This window comes from Apis cerana, linkage group LG10 (genome assembly GCF_029169275.1).
Source record: "Apis cerana isolate GH-2021 linkage group LG10, AcerK_1.0, whole genome shotgun sequence".
In the NCBI taxonomy this organism is placed as follows: domain Eukaryota; kingdom Metazoa; phylum Arthropoda; class Insecta; order Hymenoptera; family Apidae; genus Apis; species Apis cerana.
In genome coordinates, this window is record NC_083861.1 from 10,877,877 (window position 1) to 10,905,651 (window position 27,775).

At 21.3% G+C, this 27,775-nt stretch overlaps 3 protein-coding genes and 1 long non-coding RNA gene across 9 annotated transcripts; 1 reads left to right on the forward strand and 3 right to left on the reverse strand.

Annotated features, from left to right (window-relative positions):
* The first annotated feature begins 354 nt into the window (after positions 1-354).
* On the forward strand, positions 355-23,700 carry LOC108001487 (uncharacterized). Of its 2 annotated transcripts, XR_001766710.3 has the most exons (4): positions 520-858; positions 976-1,114; positions 22,247-22,411; positions 23,248-23,700. It is a non-coding gene; the product is annotated as an uncharacterized LOC108001487 (long non-coding RNA). The 2 variants fall into 2 exon arrangements; XR_003698524.2 differs by lacking the exons at positions 22,247-22,411; positions 23,248-23,700 and adding an exon at positions 1,210-2,983 and having other exon boundaries at positions 355-858.
* Positions 1,921-8,052, reverse strand: LOC133666787 (probable hydroxyacid-oxoacid transhydrogenase, mitochondrial). 4 transcript variants are annotated; one of them, XM_062080501.1, is made up of 9 exons: positions 6,106-8,052; positions 5,554-5,724; positions 5,072-5,189; positions 4,603-4,866; positions 4,233-4,465; positions 3,860-4,090; positions 3,478-3,640; positions 3,114-3,395; positions 1,921-2,633 (listed from the first exon to the last, which is right to left on the reverse strand). In XM_062080501.1, exons 2-9 carry the CDS (start codon positions 5,604-5,606, stop codon positions 2,550-2,552), a joined length of 1,428 nt encoding a protein of 475 aa, XP_061936485.1. In that variant the 5' UTR covers positions 5,607-5,724; positions 6,106-8,052; the 3' UTR covers positions 1,921-2,549. The 4 variants fall into 4 exon arrangements, with proteins under 4 accessions (XP_061936485.1, XP_061936486.1, XP_061936488.1 ...); XM_062080502.1 differs by lacking the exon at positions 5,554-5,724; XM_062080504.1 differs by lacking the exons at positions 5,072-5,189; positions 6,106-8,052 and having other exon boundaries at positions 5,554-5,636.
* Positions 8,075-11,486, reverse strand: LOC108001486 (probable hydroxyacid-oxoacid transhydrogenase, mitochondrial). The gene is made up of 8 exons (XM_062080505.1): positions 11,186-11,486; positions 10,768-10,873; positions 10,325-10,588; positions 9,778-10,010; positions 9,421-9,651; positions 9,030-9,192; positions 8,665-8,946; positions 8,075-8,250 (listed from the first exon to the last, which is right to left on the reverse strand). Exons 1-8 carry the CDS (start codon positions 11,236-11,238, stop codon positions 8,167-8,169), a joined length of 1,416 nt encoding a protein of 471 aa, XP_061936489.1. The 5' UTR covers positions 11,239-11,486; the 3' UTR covers positions 8,075-8,166.
* LOC108001485 (leucine-rich repeat-containing G-protein coupled receptor 5) lies at positions 12,799-26,051 on the reverse strand. Of its 2 annotated transcripts, none has more exons than XM_017062504.3 (9): positions 25,874-26,051; positions 16,534-16,868; positions 15,984-16,270; positions 15,171-15,754; positions 14,745-15,087; positions 14,236-14,601; positions 13,866-14,039; positions 13,583-13,796; positions 12,799-13,445 (listed from the first exon to the last, which is right to left on the reverse strand). In XM_017062504.3, the coding sequence occupies exons 2-9, from the start codon at positions 16,858-16,860 to the stop codon at positions 13,038-13,040; spliced, it is 2,703 nt and encodes a 900-aa protein (XP_016917993.2). In that variant the 5' UTR covers positions 16,861-16,868; positions 25,874-26,051; the 3' UTR covers positions 12,799-13,037. The 2 variants fall into 2 exon arrangements, with proteins under 2 accessions (XP_016917993.2, XP_061936481.1); XM_062080497.1 differs by lacking the exon at positions 25,874-26,051 and adding an exon at positions 21,671-21,836.
* Positions 26,052-27,775: the final 1,724 nt, after the last annotated feature.

Here is a 27,775-nt window from a genome sequence, read left to right on the forward strand (position 1 = left end):
TAATAAGTTTGGTAATTCAAAACATAGTTTTTGTTAAACGCATTTAAATTATTAAATTTTTTTCCCTTACGAAATAAAATTTATCCCTATTCATTCATTTCAACATTATTCTTGATTATATTATACACATATACATATTTTTATAAATGAATTATTCCTTTTCATTTTCGAAATGTTCAAAAAATATTATAAATCGATGTAGCATCGATATATATATATATATATATATATATGATTCATGATTTTTTTTAGTTTCATCGATTAATTTTAACTTGAATAATAATAAACTACATTATATTTATCTACATCAGGTTAGTATCATATATCATTTTGAAAAATATTGTGTATTGAACATTTTTAATTTATTTGGCAGGCACGTTCGTTCAAATCTATTGGAATTTTTTTTTTACAGATCTAAAGTAGTTCTATATATAATTTAATCGGTTCAAGATGAAGGATTCAAAATCAATTAATATCTGAATAGTAATAGTCAAGTAAAAATAAGGATCGTATAATTTATAAAGAATTATTTATTTGAAGTAAATAGTACAAGTTACAAATTCTCAGAATTCATATTTGAAGCGTAATTTAATTTTCCTTTGAACGAATATCGTAAATTCACGGCATTATTATTATTTTTTGTATATACTATTTGTTACAACCATTGTGAAGTGTGAAATAGTTTAATATCAAGAAGAAAACATAAACATTATTACTAAGTGGGGAGGATTAAATCAAAGACGTTCCTCATAAATATAAATGAAACATTCTTATATTCGCAGTCGAAGAAGCTAGTTCAAACTGTGAAATATGAAAATGAATATTTGATAGAGTGGTATTTCTCAAGGAGGTTCGACGGTAAGTAAATTAATATTATTAAAGGTATAACATCATTATTTTATTTGCATATATATTCATATATTCATATAAATAAGAATCAACAACAATTACAAAATATCATTTAATATTTTATAGTTTGAACGTAATATTCAACAATTCAAAGAAATAATATGGATAACATAATAATTTAATAACATAATCGGATATGGAAAATTATTTAAGCAAAGTTACAGCAAAAGTAAAATTCAAACATCATTCTGATAAAATATTTAAGGTAATTAATTGCTACATGTAATTTTAAATTATATCAGTGAAATTAATTTTATTAATAAGAAAAATTAACTATTTTCTTAATATTATAAATTTCAGAAATTAACTCTTTAAGAGTTTTGGTTTGAAAAAAATAAATATTTTTGAATTAAAAATCTTAACGATATTCACCATAAAAAACGAATTTTCTAAAAAATTTTTATTCACATATTATGTGTACATCAAATGTAAAAAATTTTATAAGATAAATTTTACATCATATATGAAAAATGAAACCGAGAACAGAAAAGAAAAAAATATTTGACATAATAGAAACAATATCTACTTCATTTGAATTGAGTTTAAATAGGAATTATTTTGAAAAATGTTTATAAATCAAACTGATTATATAATTAATAATTATATAATTAATAATATTAGTAACATTTTTCTTTAATATAAAAAAATTGATAATACATGCTTTTAGATATTAATTGATATCATTAGAAATTTAAAATATCATTTGTATATGAATGAAAAATTTACTATTTATCATTATCATTTAATATAAATGATATTTATATATTTCAATGATTTCATATTAATTCAATCACTAAGCATATATTCATATTTTTATATTTTAAAAGAAAAATGATCTTATGCTCAACACATTTCTCAAAATAATAAAAAATTATTTATCAACTACTAAACAGTAAAGTGATATCAATAAATTATTATATTGATATTGATTTTACAATATTACAATATTATCATTAAATATATAAAATCGATCAACTCATGTTACTAATAATTCTACATTTTTCGATGATGTGTATATTAAAGAGAATTATTTCTATCTAACAAGTGCTTTTCGAGAATTTATTAAATTTATAATGAGATTTATAAAATAAAATTTGACTGCTTCGGATAGTATTAATCTGTAGCTAATCTCTAATTTTTTGAAAATTTTATTATTAATGATAAATGTGCGATGATTTAATGAACATATACTTGGCAATAATTAAATTTTGTATTTTGCCAAATTGAAATTATTAAAATATATATGTACAATCTTATAAGAATAAGAATTTATTAATGATTACATCATAGAATATAAGTCATTAAATTCAGAGATCCTTATCATCGTTCTTGTAATGATGAATGCTTTATTAAGGATTTTTTGATAAAAAAAATGACATTATAATCACTATAAATTATTTGTTTATATCTTTGTCAATATATTTTTTTGATTTAATTGTATTCTTAATATATAATATTTTATTCAATTTTTAATTTATTACTTCAGATTATTTCGTTCATTTAATAATTATCAAAAAATATAACATTTATTTAAAAAATAAATTAAAGATAATAAAATTTCACTTAGAAAAAATTAGATATTAAAAAATAGTTTATATAATATTCATAAAAAAAATATGGTTTTAGAAATTATTTTTCTCTTAATATATTCTAAAAGAATTTTCAAATATTTGAGCTAGATCCTCTCTTGAATGTTCTCGTGGTGCTAATTTCGTAAGACGTTGCTGTAAATAATATAAAATTAATTTATAATATTAATGAAGAAAAATACAAAAATTATATATGTAACCATAATGTATGTAAAATAAAAAAATATTGTATGATCATACCAAAAAATTTAAAATGTAAAAATATATATATATACATATATATATATATATATATATATGTATGTATATATATATATATATGTATATATATATATATATATATATGTATGTATATATATATATTATATTACATGACAATTATTAATTCGTCATATGCTAGCATATGAAATTAAAAATATATGACAAATTTACTTAATTGTCATTCATTCATGTATGGTGACCAATAAATCACTATTTAAAATTGATTGTAAATTTTCTTTCATTTATCAAAATACATAATTAAATATTTTACCTAATATTAATAGTCATATTTCCATTTAATAGTTATGATAACTAAATATATGATAAAGAAAGAAAAATAATCATAATGCTTACTTGTTGCAATGCACCTTCCACTAAAATAGGAATGTCTTCTTTTTTGAAACCTAATTCAGCCAAACCATTTTCAATTTTCATTATTTGCATATATTTTCTTATAGTGTCTGCTAATATTTTTCCAGCATCACTTTTTTTAGCTTGACTAATATCAGCACCAAGTAATTCAGCAGCTATTAAATGTTTTTCTGGACATGCACTTCCAGTAAAAGAAAATACAGCAGGTGCAGTTATAACAACTGACAATCCATGTGGCACTATAGCACGACCTTTGCCATAATCCTATAACAAACAATGAATAAATTTAAATTATTTTTAATATTTAACATAAAAATTATATTTATATTTTATTTTTTATATGTACTGTTGGCTGAAAACTTTTTGCATGTCCACTAATAGGATAAGAAAGTGCATGACAAAGATGAACTCCTGCATTACCAAATCCAACACCTGCCATAGTACTTGCAAGATGCATGTTACTCCTAGCTTCAATATCATCTTGATTATATACTGCTCTCTTAAAATATCTATATATAAAAAAATAATAAAAATATTGCATTTTTTTCTTTAATTTTTAATTATTATTTCATTATTTATTTATGACTAAAAATAATTGATTTTTTAAGAAAACAAAAATAAATTATAGATATAAACCATATTAAAAATATATAAATATAAATTTATATTTGTTTACATTATTAACTATTACAACATTATTTTTCATCATAATAAAGATAATTATTTACTTGTGCATTATTTGAAGAGTAAATTTAGACCATACATCACTAATAGGATTGCTCCCTTGGTAGGCTGGTCTAAGAATTGGATTGAGAGGACAAGTTCTTTCTGTATATGGTAATGCAGTAAAAGATTCAAGAGCATTACATAATACATCAAAACCAGAATAAGCACAGACTCTTTCTGGCAAACTCAATGTATGATTTGGATCAATAAGACCCAAAGTGGGTCTTAAAGCTCTGAAAATAATCCTCAAATTATTCTAAATGATTTAATAATAACATTTAATATGATAAAAAACATAAATTAAAAAACAAATATATAATTATATGTAAATAATCATAAAACAATAATTTTATTGCAATATTATAACTTATTAACCTATTAATAATTCCAATTTTGGTTTTAAGTGGTTCATAATTAAAGATACAAATACCACTTGTTTCTGAACCAGTACCAAAAGTGGTTGGTACAGCTACTAATGGTTTTAATTGCACTGTAATTGGTTTTTCTTTACCAATAGGTGCATTTACATAATCTAAAAAATCTGCTTGTGGATCAGAACTATAAAGATTTGCTACCTTACAAGTATCTATTACTGAACCACCTCCTATCTGATAAAAAAATTAATTTTATGCTTTAAATTTTTAATTTCTTTTTTCTTAAGATTCCTTGTTAAATTTTTATAATATATTTCAAGAAAATAAAAATCAAAATTTTCAAAAAAACTTGTTATATGTTTATTTCTTACCGCTACAAAACCATCAAATTTTTTGAATTTAACAAATTCAATGCAGTCTTTTAAGCTCTGATCTGTAGGTTCTACACGTACATTATCATAAACTGTGGTTTGATTTTTATATTTAGTAAGACTGTTTATAGCAGTTTTAACAGGTAATAAATTTACTAAATTAGAATCTGTCATTAAACAAACATTTTTGGAACCAAAATTTTGCATATCCATACCCAATTCTCTTGTAACACCAATACCATATCGTAATGTAGGAGAAGTCATCTGTAAATATTATTATTAAAATAATATTAATAAAATAATAGTATTAATTTAATCAAAAAACTTTTATATTACATAAAGTGTAAATTTTCTTTCTCTATCTTGTATTTCATAATCTATAATAAACTTAGATTCAATGCATGAAATTATTTATCTCTATATATAATATATAAATAATATATATACATATATATATTAAAATATATACCTCAAATGCATATTCTTTTGTTAGTGTGGTATTAGTCATTGTGCTTTGATTTTTTTTTAATTCATAAAAAATAAATATAGCTGTATTTTCTGGATTTGCATAAAATGGATATTTACATCTATAAAAAAATTTAAATTAATCTAAATTAATCAATATATCAAAAACAAAAATTATTTATCTTCATACATAGAAATATATTAGTGTTAAAATATTATATAATATATTTATATTTATATATAATTTATATAAAATATTATAATATCATATAATATTAATTTTTCAAAATAATTTACATCTTTTAATATAATATATACATATATATATAACAATATTAATAATATAAAATATTTTATTAATATAATTACAAAAATAATATTTACAAAATTATATTACAAAAATAATTGTAAAAATAATTTTTAAAATAAAATAATTTTATATATTTATACGATATTATATGTACATGTATATATATGCATACTTACGATTGAAAAGAAATAACTTGTAATAGATTTAAATTAGGTTTTTTAGAAAACATTTTTTTGAATATAATATAAGGATTTAAAGAAAAAAATATTGATTTTTTAAAAATTGTTCATTTGATCTATAATGTTCTGTAATCAGTACTGAATATTTGAATATAATTCTCTTATTATCTGTAATGAAATAATTTTATATACATAATATTAGTACCATTAATATTCAAATTCTTTTTAATATCAAATAATTAAAAAAAATTGTCAAATAGAATCTTTTGCTAATAGAGAACAAATGATAAATAATATAATTATTTTTATTTTAAATATTTTTTTTAATAAAATAAATTAAAAAATGAAACAAATTATCATACTTGAAATAAATACTTGATCAAAATATACTATATTTTAATTAGATAATATATAATAAATTTGAGAATTGAAAGCAGTTTTTATTAAATTATTATCATATCATTCTTTATGAAATAAAATTTATTTTTATTCATTTATTTTAACATAACAATTATATTTTACTCTTGATTACATTATACATATACGTACCTTTACAAATTGAATTCTTCTTTTTTAATTAGAAATTAGGAATTAATATTGTATAATTAAATAATTAGAAATTAATATTGTATATAAAGTGTATGCATATATGATTTTTTTATTTCCATTTTATTCTTTAGTTTCATTGGCTCATTTTAACTTGAGTAATAATAAAATATATAATATTTAATTATATTAACTCATTATATATTAATATATATCAATATCGTATCAAGAAAAATATTATGTAGAAAAGACTAGCATTAAAAATATAATATAAATATAAAATATTTCGACAGTTATAGTTTCAAAATAAAAATAATTAATATCGTGCTTTCAATTGTTATCGATATGTGAATCGATTATACCACTCTGTCATCCATTTTAGTGGCATTTGCAAAAGTGAATAGAAATTCTACACAAGGATCTAATGTATCAGATAAGTAAATATTTTTCGATTGTTATTTTGTGATTTATTTCAATTATTTAACGTCAATAATATTAATTTCTTTGTACTTATGAATCAGATGACATTTAAGAACATGCAACAGAAAATAGAATATAAATCAATATGTAATAAGCAAAATATTCCTACAAATTATGTATATTGATGGGGGCTGAAAACATGATGTTATCGTAACAAACTCTCCATTGTTTTTTTTATTCTAATGATTTAGAATTTCTCAATTTTATGTTTTCATTTTATCGTATCTTTTTATATTTTTATATTTTATATATATTTTTTAACATTTATCGCATTGGGTTTATTTTAAATATAATAAACAAAAATATAATTTCATACATACGTTTGTCCATACTATTATATTAAATTTATTATTTACTTTAATATTATTAATGTTTTATATACTTATTAAATTATTATTAATAAAATATAAAACTAATTAATAGTTATATAAAATAATTAAAACTAATTAATAATTATTATTTTTATATCAAAGATAATATTCATGATTATTTTATTGTTTAGTTTTCTTTTAAAAATAATGTTTTTGTTGATCTAAAGTTTAAAAGATAAATATTAATAAAATTATTTTATTTTATCAGAAAATGAAATATTATTATTTACTATTTTTATTTCTCAGAAATAACTTACATCAATAATAAAAAATAACCGTATGATGAAATTAATTGTTTTGTTTCGTTTACAAATATATAATTTGCTATGAAAAATCAATTGCAATATAAAATATAAATTTAAAATTTAAAATCTTAAAATATAATAAATTTTATACTAAATTAGTTAAAACAGTAAAAAAAAGCTGCATTATTTTTCACGCAAGCATTTTTCTTTTATGTTTTCTCAAAATCGGAATTTTTAAATTATTTTAAAATTTAAAAATTTTTAATTTACTTGTTAGCATCGCTCAAGAATTTTGAAATTTTTTGTACAAAACTAAAGTAATTTTGTATAATTTAATCAATTCAAGATGAAGGATATAAAATGAATAATAATAATAATAATCGTAAAAATAAGACTCGTGTAATTTATAAGGAATTATATATTTGAAATAAATAGTACAAGTTATGAATCTTAAAATTTATATTTGAAGCGTAATTTAATTTGTGAACAAATATCGTAAATCCATGACACTATTATAATTATTTTTTGTATATTATTTGTCTCAACTTTTATATGATTATTATTAATGAATATTAAATCAAAAAATTCCTGATAAATTTAAATAAAATTATCTTATATTCATATTCACGAAAATTAATAATATACGAAAATTAATAATATACGAAAATGGATTTATTATTAACATGATATTTGTTAAAGAAGTTCGATAAGTAAATAAATTAATATTATTAAAACATATAATATTTGTTTTACTAATATATTCATATATTTACATTTATATATTTAAATTATTAGTTCAGATTATTTCGTTATATAATTTATAAAAAAAATTTTTTTAAAAAATAAAATTTTTTAAAAAATAGATTACAGATAATATTTTATTTAGAAAAAATTAGATATTAAAAAATATTTTTTATTGTCCTTATTTATTGTTTTTAAAAAATATGACTTTAAAAATTAATTTTCTTTTAATATATTGTAAAAGAATTTTCAAATAATTGGGCTAAATCCTCTCTTGATTGTTCTCGTGGTGCTAATTTTGTAATACGATGCTATAAATAATATAAAATTAAATTAATTTATAATATAAATAAGAAAAGCACATAAATTATATATATATATATATATATATGTAATTGTAATATATGTATGTTATACTTCTTGATCATAAAAGAGATATAAATACATACATATACATATATATATATATCTTTTTTAATTCATATATATTAATATAAATTATATATTAATATAATATATATTAATATAAATATATGACAAATTTACTTAATTATCATTTATTTATATATGCTAAATCACTATTTTAAATTGATTGTAAATTGCTTTTTACTTATCAAAATACATAATTAAATATTCTACTTAATATTAATAGTTATTATATTCTTATTTAATATAATAATATTTACAATAAAAAGAAAAAAAATAATCATAATAAATTTGCTTACTTGTGGTAATGTGCCTTCCACTAAAGTAGGAATGTCTTCTTTTTTGAAACCTAATTCAACCAAACCATTTTCAATTTTCATCATTTGCATATATTCTTTTACAGTATCTGCTAATATTTTGCCTGCATCACTTTTTTTAGCTCGACTAATATCAGCACCAAGTAATTCAGCAGCTACTAAATGTTTTTCTGGACATGCATTTCCAGTAAAAGAAAATACAGCAGGTGCAGTTATAACAACTGATAGTCCATGTGGCACTATAGGATGATTTTTGCTATAACCCTATAATAAATAATGTATTTAAATTTTCTTTAATATTTTCTTTAACATAAAAATTATTTTTATAAAATTTTTATTATAAGTACCATGGGCTGAAAATTTCGTACATTTCCACTAATAGGATAAGAAAGTGCATGACAAAGATGAACTCCTGCATTACCAAATCCAACACCTGCCATAGTACTTGCAAGATGCATATTACTTCTAGCTTCAATATCATCTTGATTATATACTGCTCTCTTAAAATATCTATATATAAAAAAATAATAAAAGCATTTTTTCTTTAATTTTTAATTATTATTTCATTATTTATTTATGATTGAAAATAATTGATTTTTTAAGAAAATTGAAAAACAAAAATAAATTATAGATAATTAGAATTACTAGAAATATATAAATTTATATTTTTTTAATTCTATTTATTTAATATTTTTTTAGCAAACATTAATTTTTATCATAATAAAAATAATTATTTACTTATGCATTATTTGAAGAGCATATTTTGACCATACATCACTAATAGGATTGCTTCCTTGGTAGGCTGGTCTAAGTATCGGATTAGAAGGACAATTTCTTTCAGTATATGGTAATGCAGTAAAAGATTCAAGAGCATGACATAGTACATCAAAGCCGGAATAAGCACAGACTCTTTCTGGCAAACTCAATGTATGATTTGGATCAATAAGACCCAAAGTGGGTTTCAATGCTCTATAAACAAATTCTTAAATTTAATTTTAAACTTAATAATAATATTTAATGATACATGACAAATATACAATTTTTGTATAAAATATAATCATAAAGCAATAATTTTATTACAATATTATAATTTACCTATTAGCAATTCCAGTTTTAGCTTTAAGTGGTTGATAATCAAAGATAGACACACCAGTTGTTTCTGAACCAGTACCAGATGTAGTTGGTACAGCTATTAATGGTTTTAACTGTACTGTAACTGGTTTTCCTTTACCAATAGGTGCATTTACATAATCTAAGAAGTCTGCTTGTGGATCAGAACTATAAAGATTTGCTACTTTACAAGTATCTATCACTGAACCACCTCCTATCTGATGAAAGAATTAATTTTATATTTTAAATTGTTTTATATCAAATAAATAATATATTAATAATAATATTAAGTATGTATTTATACTATTAATTTTATAAAACTTAAATAAAAATAATTACTTTTTCGTTCTTGATTTCTTAATAATTATCTTCTCAATTCTTTATTTTATAATAAATGGATTTAATTTCCTACTTTTTAAAAAGTAGAATTCTTTGCTAATTTAAATAAATAATATATTTTCATAATATATTTCAAAAAAATATAAATCAAATAATAAGTTAGAAAGAAACTTATTATATGTTTATCTCTTACCGCTATAAAAGCATCAAATTTTCCACGTTTAACATATTCAATAGAATCTTTTAAACTCTGTTCTGTGGGTTCTACGCGTACATTGTCATAAACAGAAGTTTGAATACCATGTTTAGTAAGGCTATCCATAGCAGTTTTAACAGGTGGTAAATTTATTAAATTGGAATCTGTCATTAAACATACATTTTTGGAACCAAAGTTTTGGACATCCATACCTAATTCTCTTGTAACACCAATACCATATCGTACTGTAGAAGAAGCCATCTGCAAATATTTTTATTAAGATAATATTAATAGAATAAATTTAATCATAAAATTTTTTACACATAAAGTATAAATTTTCTTTTTTGTATTATTTCTTGTATTTTGTATATTTGATCTATAATCAAGCTTTATTATATTATTATATAGGTTATTTATCTTTAAATATTGCAAATACATACTTCAAATGCATATTCTTTTGTTAATGTAGCATTAGCCACTGTGCTTTGAACTTTTTTTAGTTCATATAAAGTACCTCTTGGATTTGCATGAGCTGGGCATTTACAACTATAAAAAATTTAAATCAATCAATATATCAAAAATAAAAATTTTTTTGTTCTTACAGAAATATATTAATATTAAAAAATTACATTAACATTAAAAAAATATTAAAATTATATTAATATTAATTTTTCAAGTAATATATAGTTTGTATCTCTATAATATGTATATATTATATATGTATACATAAATATTATAAAATATATTATATAAAAATTAAAATATACAATAATTTATAAAAATAATTTTTAATAAATTATTAATATAATTTTATATATTTATATTATATATCTATATAGTACTATATAGTATACTTACGATTGAGAAGAAATAACTTGTAATAGATCTAAAATACGTTTTTTGGAAAGCATTTTTTAATAATTTTTAATTATAAAATAAAGTTTTAAAATTTGAATATAAAAATATTGATTGTAAAAAATATTAATTCTTCAAAACTGATCGATCTATGGCGTTTTTTAATTGGTACTAAACATTTGAATTTTTATAATTCTGTTATACTTATCTCAATGAAATAATTTTATGTTCACAACCGTACCAATCAGTACCGTATCAATGTTTAGATTTTCCGTAATATCAAATGATTAAAAAATAAAAATTTTTAAATAGAAAATTTATAATTTTTTTGATTGAAACAGAATAAATAATAAATAATATTATTATCTCTAAATTATATTTTAAATATTTTTATTTAAAAAATAAGTTAAAAAATAGGACAAATTTCGAAAATCATATTTCGAATAGATATTTGAGAAGTAAGCTGATTAAAATGTATTATTTTTTTTATGTCAACATCGATTATATTTGAGGTCAAAGATTCTGAAATACATATGAATTCGTATACATATACATGTATATACAAACTTGAAATCTTATCTAGTATTATATATAATATATATAATATATAGTATATTCTATACATAGTATATATAATACATGGTATATTCTATACATAGTATATATAATATGGTATATTCTATACATAATATATATAATATGGTATATTTTATATAAGTTTAAATTTTATTTGGAAGAAAATTTAAAATTATGATATTATTTAAGATTTTATTTTTCAAATAAATATTATATATATAAAATTAAAATATAAATAAAGATACATATTATATGCTTACTTATATTTAATACATGATATGATTAATATACGATATGTATGGAATAAAGTATTAGAAAATAATTTTTGCTTATTTACTATAATCAAAATTTTTATTTAAATGTTATACATTATTTACAATATGTAGCATAATATATAGTACAAGATAACGTACTAGTTATACTACGAAATATTAATTTACTATAAGTATATATATATACTTAGTAGTATATTTTTTTTTTAAAGTATTATATTTATTTTTATATTTATTTTTCATGGCTTAAATGTTGTGAATAATATTATCACTATTAAAAATTACAAAACTTATATTTCATATATATTATTATAACTATGTACCTGATGAATGTTAAAAAATTGTTTTAATTTAAAAATTGTTTACAAAATATAAAAATATATTCGTTGTATTCTAAAACCCTGCTTAAAGTGTTTGTTAATTTTTGTGTTTTTCATTTCTAATTTTTTTTTTATAGTAATCCATTTATTTGCCCAAAATAATAATTCTACAATTATTAATATGCAATAGTAATTAAATATATATAGTTAGTATTATATAATTAATTAGTAAAATATAATTTCGATTTATAAAAAACTGTTTTATTTGAAATAAAAAAAAATATTAATTGTTTATGCAAATGAAAATTTCATATAAAATTTTTTCAAAATATTATTAATAAATATTATAAAAATCTATGGAAAATTGAGTACTTTAAAAATTATTTTAAAAGTTATTTTTCTATAATTAGTTTAATCCAGTTATCTTTGTCAATATATATATATTTCATTTTATTTGCGAATTTTATTTTTTATTTTATATTAATTGTAAAAATTTATACTTTTTTAACCATTATAAATATATTATGTTATGTTCATATATAACATATTTTCCTGAATGTAATTAAGTCATTAATTTATTTAAAAATACTTCTTTAAATTTGTTGTTTTCTTTAACTGCAGATTAAATTACATTGCATTATTATTCTAAATAATTGATAGTAATTTGATTGTAGCTGATAATAAATTTTATACGCTTTCTGGCACAATTTTATCATAATGGAATGTACTACTAGAATAAAAGCTTCCCCGTTTTGGAACATGGGGAGTAGCAATTTCTTCTTGAAGCGGTTTATATACTAAACCACAATTCTTGTTATCAATTAAACCTTGTCGTAGGATCATTGGTGGCCTAATAACGGGTCCTTGACCTCGGCGTTTCGCCAAGTGAATTACAATATGCACTGTTAATAAGAGAATTATCGAAGTTATGATAATCACGATCATTACAGGCCAAAGTGCATTGGTGTACCAAGGATGATATTCTATATTCTCTGAAGTAACAAAATCTTCATATTCTTGATCTTGCGTTGTCCAGGCTTTTTCAACTTCTTCATTCAATTTTATTCCGTGATCAATTTGCAACTTAATTAATTCCTAATATAAAAGAGTTATTATTAATTTTTAAAATAATTTTTACATATAATTTTAATATTTTTTGAACCGAAAAACAATATTAAAATTATAATTGTATGTAAATCATTAATCAAAAATATAATAAAATTTATACTTACTTCGTCACTTTTAACATTGCTTCTTAATAAAGAATCAGAATCTTCAGATGAATCAAATCCACCAAGGAAATTGTTTTTCTTTTCTTTCCGAGGAACTGGCCTCGGTCGTGGTCCAGAACTAATACCATCACAAACTACTTTTGCCAAATCCGTCCATTGACTTATACCTTCAGAATCTTGATAATTATCAGTATTACCATAATTACTTATATATCTAAAAATTGTAAAAAAATTGTATATTTATATATTTCATTTAATTTACATTTTCAAAATTAATAAATACCTCGATGTTTCAATTGGCGCTACACCATGATCAGTAAGCCATTGAACTGCTTCATTGAATTCAACATCACAATCAAGAGGATTATGTGATAAATCCAGATTAGCAAGTGATGGCATTGCTTTCAATTCTTCCACGGTGATATGATGAAGAAGATTTTCCCGAACTGATAGGTATCTAAAAATAAAATAATAGTATTAGTAAATTATAATTTTATTTATAATTTATTTTATCTTCTTTCATAATTATATACATTTTTATATTTTTATTTATGAAATAATTTAAAAAATGATATATATTTATTATTCATTAAAAAATTAAATTTTTCAATAGAAATGAAAAAAAATTATTTTTGCATTATAATGTTATATACCGTAAAGTAGTCAATGGAACTCTAGCTTCACTCCATACTCTTTCCAAAGCGCATCTGCTTACGTCGAGTTTAATAAGACTGGGAGTCTTTAGGAATGGTGTTACTTGTAATGTTGTCAAAGGATTACCCGCAAGATTGAGTTTAGTTAAACTGGTAGCACCATGAAACATTTCACTTTGTAAAGAATTAATTATATTGTCAGAAAGATCAAGAATTCGTAAGGATGAGAGACTATTCAGAAATCCGTTTGGAAGACTAGCCAGACGATTTCTGGAGAGATTTAATCGTGTTATTGCTGGCATGGCATTGAAAGTTTCTTCTTCGAGGAAATGCAAGCCACAATTTGAACATTCAAATCGATATATACTGTAAAAATTCATTAATAAATATATTCAAAGTACGAATTAACTATGTATATATTATCTACTATTCATTATCGAAAAATTATAATAATAATCAACATTCGGCACAATAGAATTAAATAAAATATTATTTATTATACGTAATACCTGTACGTATTATATTCAACATCAGCCGCTTTGAAAATTGGTAAAGTGTCTAATTCCGGATTATTGTTCATTAATAAAACTTGTAATCTTGCATTATTTTTTAGATGATGTTCTGTCAAAAAAGTTAATTTATTATCACTAATGTCCAGATAATTAAGTTGATCAAGATTAACAAAAGCATGTTGATGAATCCTTTTAAGTCCATTAGAAGTAATTATCAACTGATCCAATAAGGGCATTCCAGCAAAATCATCTTTTGCTATTGTTTTGATTTTATTATTAGATACATCTAATAATCTCAGTTTTGATGCTTGTATAGTATTTAAACTTGCAAAATTATTTCCTAAAAATTAAGTATAATTTAATTTTTTAATAAAAATTTTTATATTGCATTATATATTAAATTTTATATTTAATTAATCTTACTACTAATACGAAGCGTTTGAATTTCATTATTATCAAAGAGATCAACGGGAATTTCATTTAATAAATTATTCGAAAGATCTACTTCTACGAGTGATTCCAACATATTGAAAGTTGCGCTATCAATTTCTTTCAACTTATTGCCTTTTAAATTAATATAAGTTAAACTTTTCATCTTTGTAAATGCTGTACGTTTCAATTTCGTCAAACCATTAAAAGAAAAATCAAATTCTGTAACGGATGAAGCATCAAACAAACTATGTTTTGATAATTTCAAGTCCTGTGTATGTTTTAATGGATTTCCAGAAATGGCAAGTAATGACAATTGTTTGTTATTTAAGAAAGTATTTGGATGAATATCTTGAAGATCATTGCGCGTTAAATTTACAGAAAATAAATATGATATGCCATCAAATGCAGTTTGATTCAGTTCGACTATTCTCGTATCAGTAATCGTAATAGATTCCAAATGTTGAAAGCCTCGTGATTGAAATGCATGAGGGCCAAGACGAATTTGTCCAGCATTTTCAATGCGCAAATGTACAATACCCGTGCTAAAAGATTGTTGTTCTACAAGTTTGGTGCATCTGAAAATAAAAAAAAATATTTAATAATAAATATATCTTTTATAAATTTTATAAAATATTTAAATTTTTTTATATGTATAAAAACTGCTTTTATGATATATTATTAATAATTTTGTTGTTTATAATTATTGTTGTTAATAATAATAATTATTACATATAAATATTGTTTTTATCTTTAGTTAATATAAAGAAAATAATTAAATTATATCATGTTATAATTAAGACGTACGTTGCAGTTGTTACAGCAGCATATTCTCCAGCACATTTGCAATAATCAGGACACTGTGTCATTACTTGTTCGTCATCTTCGGGTTCATCATCATTTTCATCACGATCTTCATCCTCATATTCGTCTTCGCTTTCATCTTCTTCATCTTCACTCAAATCATCTTCATAGGAATTTTCATTTTCGAGTAATGTCATATCACTGTTATCCGAGTTGTTCTTTGTTGATGCATTTGAGACTCTAACCTTTTTAACTTCTGTTTTAAGAGGCTGTGCAATTTTATTCTGATTCTATAATTATTTTTATAATTTTATTTAATAAATATATAATAAAAATATAATAAAAATTTTCGTAATTCAATTATTTCAAATATCTTTATATTATATTATATTATATATTATATCACATAAAGAATAAATTAATTTAAGTTAAATTAATTCATTGATCAATTTAATAATTTATTTATATTAAATTGAATTGAACTAAAATTTCAATAATATCATAATATTAAATATATGATTACATTAAATCAATATAAAAATATACAAATTACCTTAGATTCTTCATTTAATGTATGAATTTCTTGCATAAGCATATCTTTGGGATTAAGAAAATTTTTCATAAATTGAAGATCATCCTTCAATTTTAATGCATCTTTATCATCGACATTTTCTGTTCGTTCGTTTATTGAGGCATCAGTAGAATAAGATTCTTTCTCTGATATAGTTTTTGTTTCGGTTAGAGATTCTTTCAATTCCGGAGACTCATTTAAATGATTCGATTTAATTAATGGTACATGTGTGGCATCAATGTTAGCTTCATTTAATGAAAATAATCCAGATAACAGTACTGTTAGCAGAAAAACTGCTAGCAGTTTCATCTTGTATCCTGTAAATAACAATTTTAAATTATATACATATATAAAAATTTTTCACTGGTTTAATTTATAATGTTTAATTCAATGATCCTTAAAAAATTAATATTCGAAAAAAATATTATTACAAAATATTAATCAATTTTGCATTAAAATAATCATATAAAAATTTTAATGATTAAAATATAAGATATCGATATATTATTCTTATCTTGTATACTCAAACTTTTTAAAGAATAAAAAAATTGTAATTTACTTATGAATAAGAATACATATAATTTATAAGAATTAAAAGATTTTATAAGAATCATTATCTATCATATTTCTTGTTATCTTTTTTAACAATTGAATTTTGTACTTGAAATGAGATTAATTTTTATCAAATTTAATTTGAAATTTCTAAGAATGAGAAATGCGTATTACGGAAAATTAAAATTAATAATAAATTTCATTGTAAAACGAAAATAATTAATCTTTTTATCAATTAAATACATAATATTCTAGTTATCTTATTTAATTTCTAATAATATTATAGAATTTAACAATATATACAATAAAATGTACATATTGTTAATCCACAAGAATAATGATAGAATATAAAAGAGACATTTTTTTATTATTATTAAAAATTAATTGTCTAATTATTATAAAATAGAAATAATTAAATATTTTTAAAGATCAATTTAATAAAAAAATTTACATGTTTACATGTAATGTTTCTTTTATTGTTCTTTCTATTAGATTAAAATTAATATAAAAATGATACAAATTGAAAAAAATTTCATTTTCATTTAAGTTTTTTATTTATCGAGATAATATTAACTTTTAAATGCAAAATATATATAATGAAACTTAAATAATGATTTTAACAGCATAGATGCATTATAAAGTGACATTGAATCGATATAGGTATTATCTCGAAACGTGTCTCATTGTCAGTAATGTCTGATTATTGTGTTCAATGTTCAATTACTATATTCATTTTTTATTTTATCAATTTATTACGAAGCATATTGTTAATTTATTATTATAATTTAAAAAATGTTTACATAAATTTTCAAGTAGTGATAATTGCAATTGAATTAAATTGCAAAATTAAATTTAGATCACAAATATATATATATCCTTAATTCTTCATAATTGTTTTTATAATTTTTAGCTATTTGCTATCGAATAGTATATTCCAATAGTATTAATACTACCAAAATTTATTAATGTAAATAAACACAGAATAAACAGAATGAATCTATACTTAATAATTTAATTTATGAAATAAATTTTTCTTATATCTATACGAAGACTGCATTTCTAATAATAAAACGAGAAAAAATTCACATTTTTCAATGTATTGATAGGCATGTTAAAAATGCGTGTATAACAGACAACAAATAACAAGACCTCGCCGACTGAAATGAATGGTATTTTAAAAGTCAAGACGTAATGTAATTTAAAAAAAGTGGACTTCGAAACGGTCAGTTATACGAACGTGCCGCTTTAAGATGTATAAGACAGGCTTAGGTCGTAGGGTGCATGAAAGTATCAGTTGAGTTCTTTGTTCGACTCTCAAAAAATCTGGCCGGTTGGAAACAGGTAAAGTTACCTGTCTTCGAGCATAACGCAGGTGGTGGTCCCTTTTGCTTTTCCGTTTCAATTTCGACGTGACAAACGCGCACAAAATAGAGACTATAGCTACCCTATTCCGAAGAGAGTGTGTAAATCTCGAGATTGGCATTTTCGAATCAACATTTCAGGCCCACCTACGTAGACATCGCCAGCGACGGATTCAAACAGACCGACATAAAGGTAGATAAATACGGGAAACATTTCATAGATGAATGCGCACGTATGTAAACATACTTTTTTTTGTTGTGATCTTGAATTGTGAAGCGAATTTTATTTGAAATTGAAGTAATTGTTGTAAAAAAATATTTTTAAAAAATGTTATAGAATCATTTTTAATACAATTTCGTAGAATTGATGATGAATAAATTTTATTCTCGGATTTCTTTTTGTTATACTTTATTATTAATAACGATTCTTCTCATTATTTTTGAACTTCAGAAATTAATTAACAATAGAAAATCACAATTGGGGCAAAAATGACTCGAAAGATCAATACAAATATAATTCGATAAAATAATGATATATATAATCTAATAAGTAGTAGGGTCATTATCACTTATATTTTGATGTCTATAATTGATGTCTAAGCATGTTATAATAATTGTATAATTATTTCTTTGTTTTTTTTTTTTACCAATATTTCAAAGCAATTTTTAATGAATCTTTTTTAATAATAATTATTATACATTATTATACTAGATGTATTATCAATAAGATATCTTTTTACTTAACTAATCACTTATATCTTTAATTAACAAAATAATCTTGAGGAAATTTTTAATGTAGCTATAAAAATAATCAAGAAAAACAATTTGAAAATTTTTCATTTCATTGAAAAATGAAAATAGAAGAAAGAAAAAGGATTTTATATGAAACAGAAAAATTGTTGTGAAACATTATATCTCTTGGAAAACATTCCAAGTATTAGTACGTTAGATATTTATTATAAGATGACGTCGTAGAGGCGTTCTATCGACGCGTTCTCCTAGTCAGAATTACATATCGATTCGATCGAATCTGTGCAATACCAATTCGTCGTATGACTGTAAAGTGATTTCTTGTGAAATCAACCGGCTCGAATGACACACTCTCTACAGAGAAACATTATTAGATATCATTATTATAACATAATGATCACAATCTGGTGTCGATGACAGTAAAAAAGTAAAAAATAAATTTCGCAAGTGGATACTTCATTTCATTATATATTTCAATAAAATATCAGTATATTTATTAATTAATTGTCACGCACATCAAAACAATTTTAATCGTCGTTATCGTTTCTTAGATATTTCGATTAAGATATATTTTCCAAACAATTAAGGAGTGAAATAATTACGTACTTTTTTTTTATAGATAAAAAAATTGTTCATTGTTATATATAAAAAGTTCATTGTTATAAATAAAAAAATTGTTTTTCATTGTTAAATTTGTTTAAAATCCATTGTAAAGTGCATCTTCAATTTCAAATTTAGTTCAATTAATCATACTGTTCTCGTTTCACTGTGCAAATATCACTTATGTAATGTATCATTATTGTATCCGGAATTAATAGGAGGGCGTGCAGTACACGTGCATTATACGATTGACTTGTCAATTGACTATTTGTATGATTAAACGAAGGAAAGTTTAAATTCAATTTGAAAATAATATTGCGTATCTTTGATTCTTTATTAATTATTATTTTTTAGAAAATAATTCTATTAAAAAAATAGAAAAAAGAAGCGAAGTTAACCTTTGTGTTTCCTATATTTGTACTTAGAAAAAAACAATCATATCTCCTTGAAACAAAATAAATTTCATTCCATCTATTTCACAAATGAATATAATATATAATGCATATTTAGATATATAACTCTCTTTTATTTTAATCAGTGTTTAATCCATCATTTGTTCATTTATTTTTTTCATTTCAGGGGAATATAATAGCATTTAGAATTCATTAAACTTTTCTGTCAGTACGCTGTTAGCAGTTTATCACAGAATATACATTTTTTATCGTTTTATCAGAGCCTTTATCTTTATCTTATATACTGATAATATATTTGTTTTGTCTGAACTACGCCATTGCCTTTTTTACGCCTTTGTATCTTAACGTTTGAGATAATAATTTGCACATCTAAACAGGTAGTGCATTTTCCTACATCCATTTCAGAATTTGTTAAACACATCTAAATGTCGGATAACTATATATATGTTATATAGAACAATTTATTACCTAATATTATAAAATTTATTGTATGTTTTGTTTACACTATTCTTTTGTCATATACGGAAAAAATAAAACGAAAAATAAAATTAAAATTTTTATATCTTTATAATGTTTGATTTAAAATGAATATTCAATCATTTTATATTTTATATTTAAATATTTATCGATTATGTGTAACCGACAAATAAACGGAATAAAATAAACTCATGTATAATATGGTGTAGAGTTACAAATTTACGTTGTGTAAATTAAGTTTCAACCAATGGAAAAATAAATTTGAAAAAAATAGATATATATTATAATTCAAATATAAATTTTATATTAAGAAGATAATATTTTAAAATGATTTCTTACAAATTTTTTGACTTCTGACAAACTTTTATAATTTTCTTTTGAACCGATAAATTAATTCTTTGAAGAAAATTGCGCTGCAATATGATTTCATTAGACATTAATTTTTTTTAAAGTTACTTCTTTATAATCATAATTAGTATTTTATTTCTATCTTTATAATTATATTTATTTATCTCTAATAAAAATTCTCATGGAGAATCTTTATCTATTGATTTTTAATAATTTTCTTTTACTTAATTTTTTGAGTAAATTCAATCTAATTAAATTTTTAATAATACAAGAATATTATGAAGAAATAAATATAATTACACGTCTTGTAGATCATTTTATTAAGTATTTGAAATGATATAGTGATAAATTTATATTTTTTTAATTTTTTTAATTGATATTATTGATTTACTTCGTTATTTGCTTGATCTGATTTCTTCAATCATAATTATACATGTCACAGAAGCAATATCAGATACAAAAAATATTCATTCTTATCAATATCTGTAAAAAGCTTTAAAGTATTTAAAAATACATGACATAGTTTTGAACATTTAATAAAATTTAAAAGATATTCTATCTATAATAAAGTATCGTAATTAGAAAAACATTTTAATTTTTATAGCAAAAAATACTTACATATTATTCTTAGAACTAGATATTAAATATAACTTTTATATTTTATCAATAGAAATGTGAAGAAATATTTCTGATTTTTTCCAAGAACATATGACATCAATCAAAAAGTTTAACGTTTCAATGAAAACGCAGTTTAACGCGCGCATATCAATGACAACTCCACATCGATATATTATACATACGTATGTATTGTTTGGTTAGGTTTTCTTTTTCACGCGCATGCGTTATAAATTTGCTTGTTGCAAGCATAAACGTAAAGCTGATTTTGAAGAAGTAAATCATTAAAACTGCTGAAGTAAATGCTATTTTATATATATAACTATTTAAGAAATATTTATATAATATTTCAAAAATACGTTAATCGTTGACTGTATCATAGAAAATCTGTTATATCAGAACTTATGTATCTATGCATGTATCGCAAGCTAAGATTCATACAAGGATCCACACTTTCCAAATGACATCCGTTTATTTCGAATGGCTACCAATCTCATTTTTCTACAAATTTCAAATTATTTATCATCAATTTCAAAATATTTCACGTATATATGAAAAAATTTACTTTTTACGATTCAGGAGTATCACGTTTATAGCTAAGAGAAAAAGCAAATAGAGGGGGAAAAAAGAAGATAATCGAGGCATCTGGCGAACCGGCTCTTCCACTCGGTATTTATTCATTCAGGAGCCGGGTACGATCGTTTCTGATCTTGATTCATGTATCAAGAGGAGGATGAAATTATGGTAACGTATAATAGCCTGATTTTTAACTGAATTCAATTCATAAAAGTATGTCAGTCGCGTTTAGAAATTGTATTTCAAATCGTGTTTACACCTATTTTTTTTTAAATATTAAATAATTATTATACTTTTTATGAACGAAATAAATATAATTTTGTGTGAATATCCTATGATATAAAATGTATAAATTATCAATACTATGATATAATATCACTATTAATAATCTGTTTAAATAATCGAATCATTATGTAATTTATAGATAATACAAATAAAATAAATGTTCTTATTCTTATTTCATAAAATTTCGAAGAGTATATTATTATGTAAATATTAATCATTTTAAAATATAAGTATACTTTTTTTATAATATTATAGAAACATGATATAAGAATTAGTCATTTTTTTCAAATGATTACTTTAAAAATTATTATAGATATTAATATTTCTATTATATTTAAATATTTATAAAAATTAAAAATATTAAAATAATTTATAAATTTATAACTTAAAAATTATGTTTTAAAGGAAAAAAGGAAATGAACATGATATTTTTTTTTTAAATGTATATGATATTTTAAAGCAAATTGAATAATTCATATTCTTCTTAATAATAATATTTTACAAAAATCAATTAAATATATATTTTTTCAAAAAGTATTCATTCCAAAGAACATTTCTAATACTTTTTTTGCTTCTAACTTTTTAAAAAAATACACAATAAACAACTATATATAGAAATAATGTTTAAATAGAAATATTAGCAGTTTATTTATTGTATTTTATATTTTTTTATCTTAATAACTTTAGATAATTGTTATATGTTGTTTGTATGTTGCAAGTAATTATAGGATGACGTTTCTACCTTGACCATCATTCGTATGTACTCTTTCACAATCACTAATGCCGATGAAGTTTAAATCAAGTTTCACAGTTTCTCTTGGATAAAAATAGATTATTCAAATGGACACTGACCTTGATATTACACAATCGAACCGTATGGATGGATGCGAAATATTATTAGACAACATGCATTCCTTCATAGACATCATTGTTATTAATGCAGAAAAACAAAAGAACTAATTGTAATTAAGATTAATTGAAATTAGATAGATGGATTTACGTTCAAAAATAAAATTCTATACTTTTATTTTTTGTAAAATAAATAAAATGTAATGTGATACTGATTGCTTGCACTATTTAAACAACATAATATTTGAATACGAATATTATTGTTTTAGATTTCTTCTAGATATGCTGAAAAGATTTAAATAAATAACAATTTATCTTTTAAATATTCAAACATTCATAATTTTATAGAATCTTTGAACTTTTCAAATTTCGTAAATTTTTTATCTAATTAAATTATATAATTATATAATCAAACTATAACTTTTGCCATAAATATCGTAAAGAAGAATACGCGTAATAGATCTTTTCTTAGCTAAGTTATCATAATAGACAGTTTTTGAATTCTTACATAGCGTACACAACGTATATATTGTATGTATGATTACTCTATGACGATCTATACATTGCTTACGTAAAAATATTGCTTATATTAATATTAATTTGCTACGATTATGTATATTTTCTGAAAAGTAACATTTAAGTGATACAAATGATATCTAAATTGTTTTGTTTTTATAATAAAAAATATATCGAATACTTTAATATTTGACAAATATTTGTCTTATCAATACTTGATTTATTTTTATAAGCAATTTGTATTATAATAATTTATAAGATAAATCTGATTGTAAACTAGTTCTTATTTTTCATTGTTGTTAATCAATATTTAAGATAAAATATATTGCTAAATTAAGAAATACAAAATAAAAATGCAAAATCGTTAATGCGTAATTTGAACAGATAATTATTTTTAGAAGAATCTATGTTTAGAATTTTTCTATTATTATCTTTGTTTTAAATAAAATTTTTCAAAAATATTTTCATTGAAATAAATAAATAATTTGGTATATACTAAATATGTATATACCTATTTTGTAACTATATTTTGTACATGATCAATAAATAATAGATAACTATTTTTTAAGATTTAAAAAAAAATTCATTTATAATAAAAACTTCCAGAATAATTCACAATCAAATTTTTGTAAATATGCTACCTTGCGTCTTTTGTTTCTTATCGCTTTCATCGTTTCAATGTTGGCGCCAATGAGAACACAAAAATACAAGCTAATCTATGGCTGCTGATACGTATGTAAGGTATGCAACAATAATCAAATAGCACCTCATAGTTACATTACATTTTAATTTTTTATGTAAATATAAATTCTTTTCTATTGTTCTGTTGTCCAATTAATGCCATTATTTTGTGTTTAAATTGATTGAAAATAAATGAACATTAACGAATTGTTGAAGCATTAATAAATTATTCTTATTTAAATTTCTTGAGTATTTATATTTACATTTTGAGTATGCATGCTTAATTAATATTAATCACACGATAAAGTAAAATTGACATTAACGTAAAAAACATTTTTAAGCTAAAGTTATAGTTAAAATTTTTTAGCTATTTAAAAATATATAGATATTGTTTTCTTAAAAATATGAGTTATATATTTATAACTTTTGTTAAATAATTGTTTTTAGATATGAACGCAGAAATGTAAAAGTAAATGTGCGATGTTTCTAAATTCCAAATTCATTTTGGAATTATTGATGAAAGCAATAACCAATAAAATTATATTTTTGTGCATATCAATTCGTATAGTTAATTATAAAATTTCATTATGTTTTTTTAACTTTTATCTTTAATATACTGCATTAATCATTAAAATTTTGCAAAGTTATCTAAAATCTATTACTCAATCTTAAGATAAAATTTAAAATAATATTTGATATTAAGTACTTGATATTTTATTTTAATAAAGATTAATTTATAAAAATAATTAGAATCTTATATAGTTGACATAATATTAAAAATTATAATTAAAAAAATTTATATCTATATTTCATACTAAATTTTTTGTTTTTTTTAAATTATTGATTACATTATTGATAATATAATATCGATAAGAAGATCGATATAATATCAATAAGAAGTGAAACTGAGATTATCGAATATATCATTTAAAATGATATTGAAATATAATTAAAAAAAAAATGGTAAAGAAACCTAGGAAGAATATGATAATACGATTAGTATAAATTTGTTCTTCAAACATGGCAGCAATAAATGCATGAAAAATTATGTAGTGTTAAATGTAAAATAACTAGAATGATTGTGTGTACAAAAAGAGTATTCAAGAAACAAAACTGCAACTAATGGAAATACACCCACACGATTTCACATTCTTAAAGCAGGGCGATTCCACGGAATGTCCTTAGTTGGCGTACCACTGGAGTCGAATAGCGGATTCGATATCGCTTCGATGAAGAACCAGTTGTTCAATTCACTTTATAATAAGAAAAATATTAAACGAATTTAAAAAAATCGCTTACCTCTTTTTGTTTTTATTGATGGCACTCCACGAAAATTACTACGCAACCATATGTATGCAATAATATAACGTAGATGTGAAGAAAAGCAGCGTTAAAACGCTGAAATTGTTTTCGTGCTTACGACGAATGAATTTCTGAACTTCGTAGCCTGTTGCACTCAAGCCAGGCGGTAAGTTAGAGTGGGGAGTTTAGTGGGCCCCAGGATCGACGCAATGATTGGTTGATTCCTTATGCTTAGAGTTATACAGGTAAAAATTCAGGTAACAGGTGATTGTGCCATCTGGTGAAGCTAAACTTGAAACTTTTCTGAAAATATCTTAATTTTTTAATAGATTGTTTGAAAATAATTGTATAAATAGTAGTAGAATGATATTTGAAGAACTACAATAATTCTTTTTTATTTCATTGTTTAAAAATTAAACAAAATGTTAATAAGATATTATATATATAATATATAGAATAATAAGAATATATATTTCAATAATAATTATATATAAAAATTTTTTTTATATTTTTATAAAAATCATTTTGATATAAGTGTAAAAATATTTTAAATAAATGCATTTGCTTTAAAAAAACTTAAAAATAAAGGATATATAGAAATATATTACAATGATAAATATGGTTATAAAAATGTTATAAACATTATTTATTTTATATTTTATATAATTAATTAAAAAATAAATATAATCAATTTTATAAACTAATAAATTATAAACAAATATGTTTGGTAATATGTTTGGCTATTCGTCTTTTAAATTTTACTCATAGATACGTATAATTTTCATAATGATACTATTTAATATCAAATAATTTTATTAATTAAAATATATTTCAATATATTTTATTTTATTGGAAAAATGAAATGAAAGATGAAACAAAATATATGATATATAAATAAATATATATATATATATACACACAATATAAAAGATATGGAATTGTGACAATGCCGCCATCTCTTAAATGCATTTTAATAATAAATATAAATAAGGAAAGCAAATAATAGGAGAAAGACGGAGATAGGATAAAAATTGTGAAATCAGTGCCATCTTTAGAGTGCTGCAAATAAAACTCAATACATAAGAACACAGAATAGTAGAAAAATAGAAATAAAACAGGAATTGATCATCAACGTCATCTCTTGAAAATTAATAGCATTTCTTTAACGAAAGGATAAAATAGAATACGAATTGATCGCTAGCGTCATCTCTCAAGTACTTTTAGAAATAAAGATCTTATAAGCCGATATCAAAAGATGACGCTAATAATCAATTCTTCTTTTATTTTACTTTGTTTTAAAGAAATGCCATTAAAATTCAAAAGATGGCGCTGATAGTTAATTTTTATTTTATCTTTATTCCTTTTTCTACTATTTTTTGTATCTTGAGTTCCTTGTATCTTGAATTTCATTTGTGGCATGGTGAAGATGGTGTTGATTCCATAATTTTTATGGCTACCTGTGTTTTTTTTCTATTTTACTTTTCTTGCCTATGCTCATAGCATACGAATTATGGGATGGTAAACACTCATTATTTTTTATTTTCTTTTAAAATTATAATTAATTTTAATATAAAAAATATAAATATTATATTACAAATATACAAAAATAAATATTATATCGATTTTATAATGTATGTTTTTATGATAATAATCTAAAGTATACTATATATATCCTAACTCGTTATATTTTTATCATTATTTTTATCATTAATATATTATATTTAATAAATTATTAATATATTATATTTAATAAATAAATTATTTTTAGTGTTGTCTTTTTAAACATTATCATTCTTGGCATTCTTTCGCAATAGCGGCATGGAGGAAAAGATTTTTATCTAGTTTGTATATGATATCTCGAGGATTTTTATCAGATAAAAAAAATAATTTATATTTATA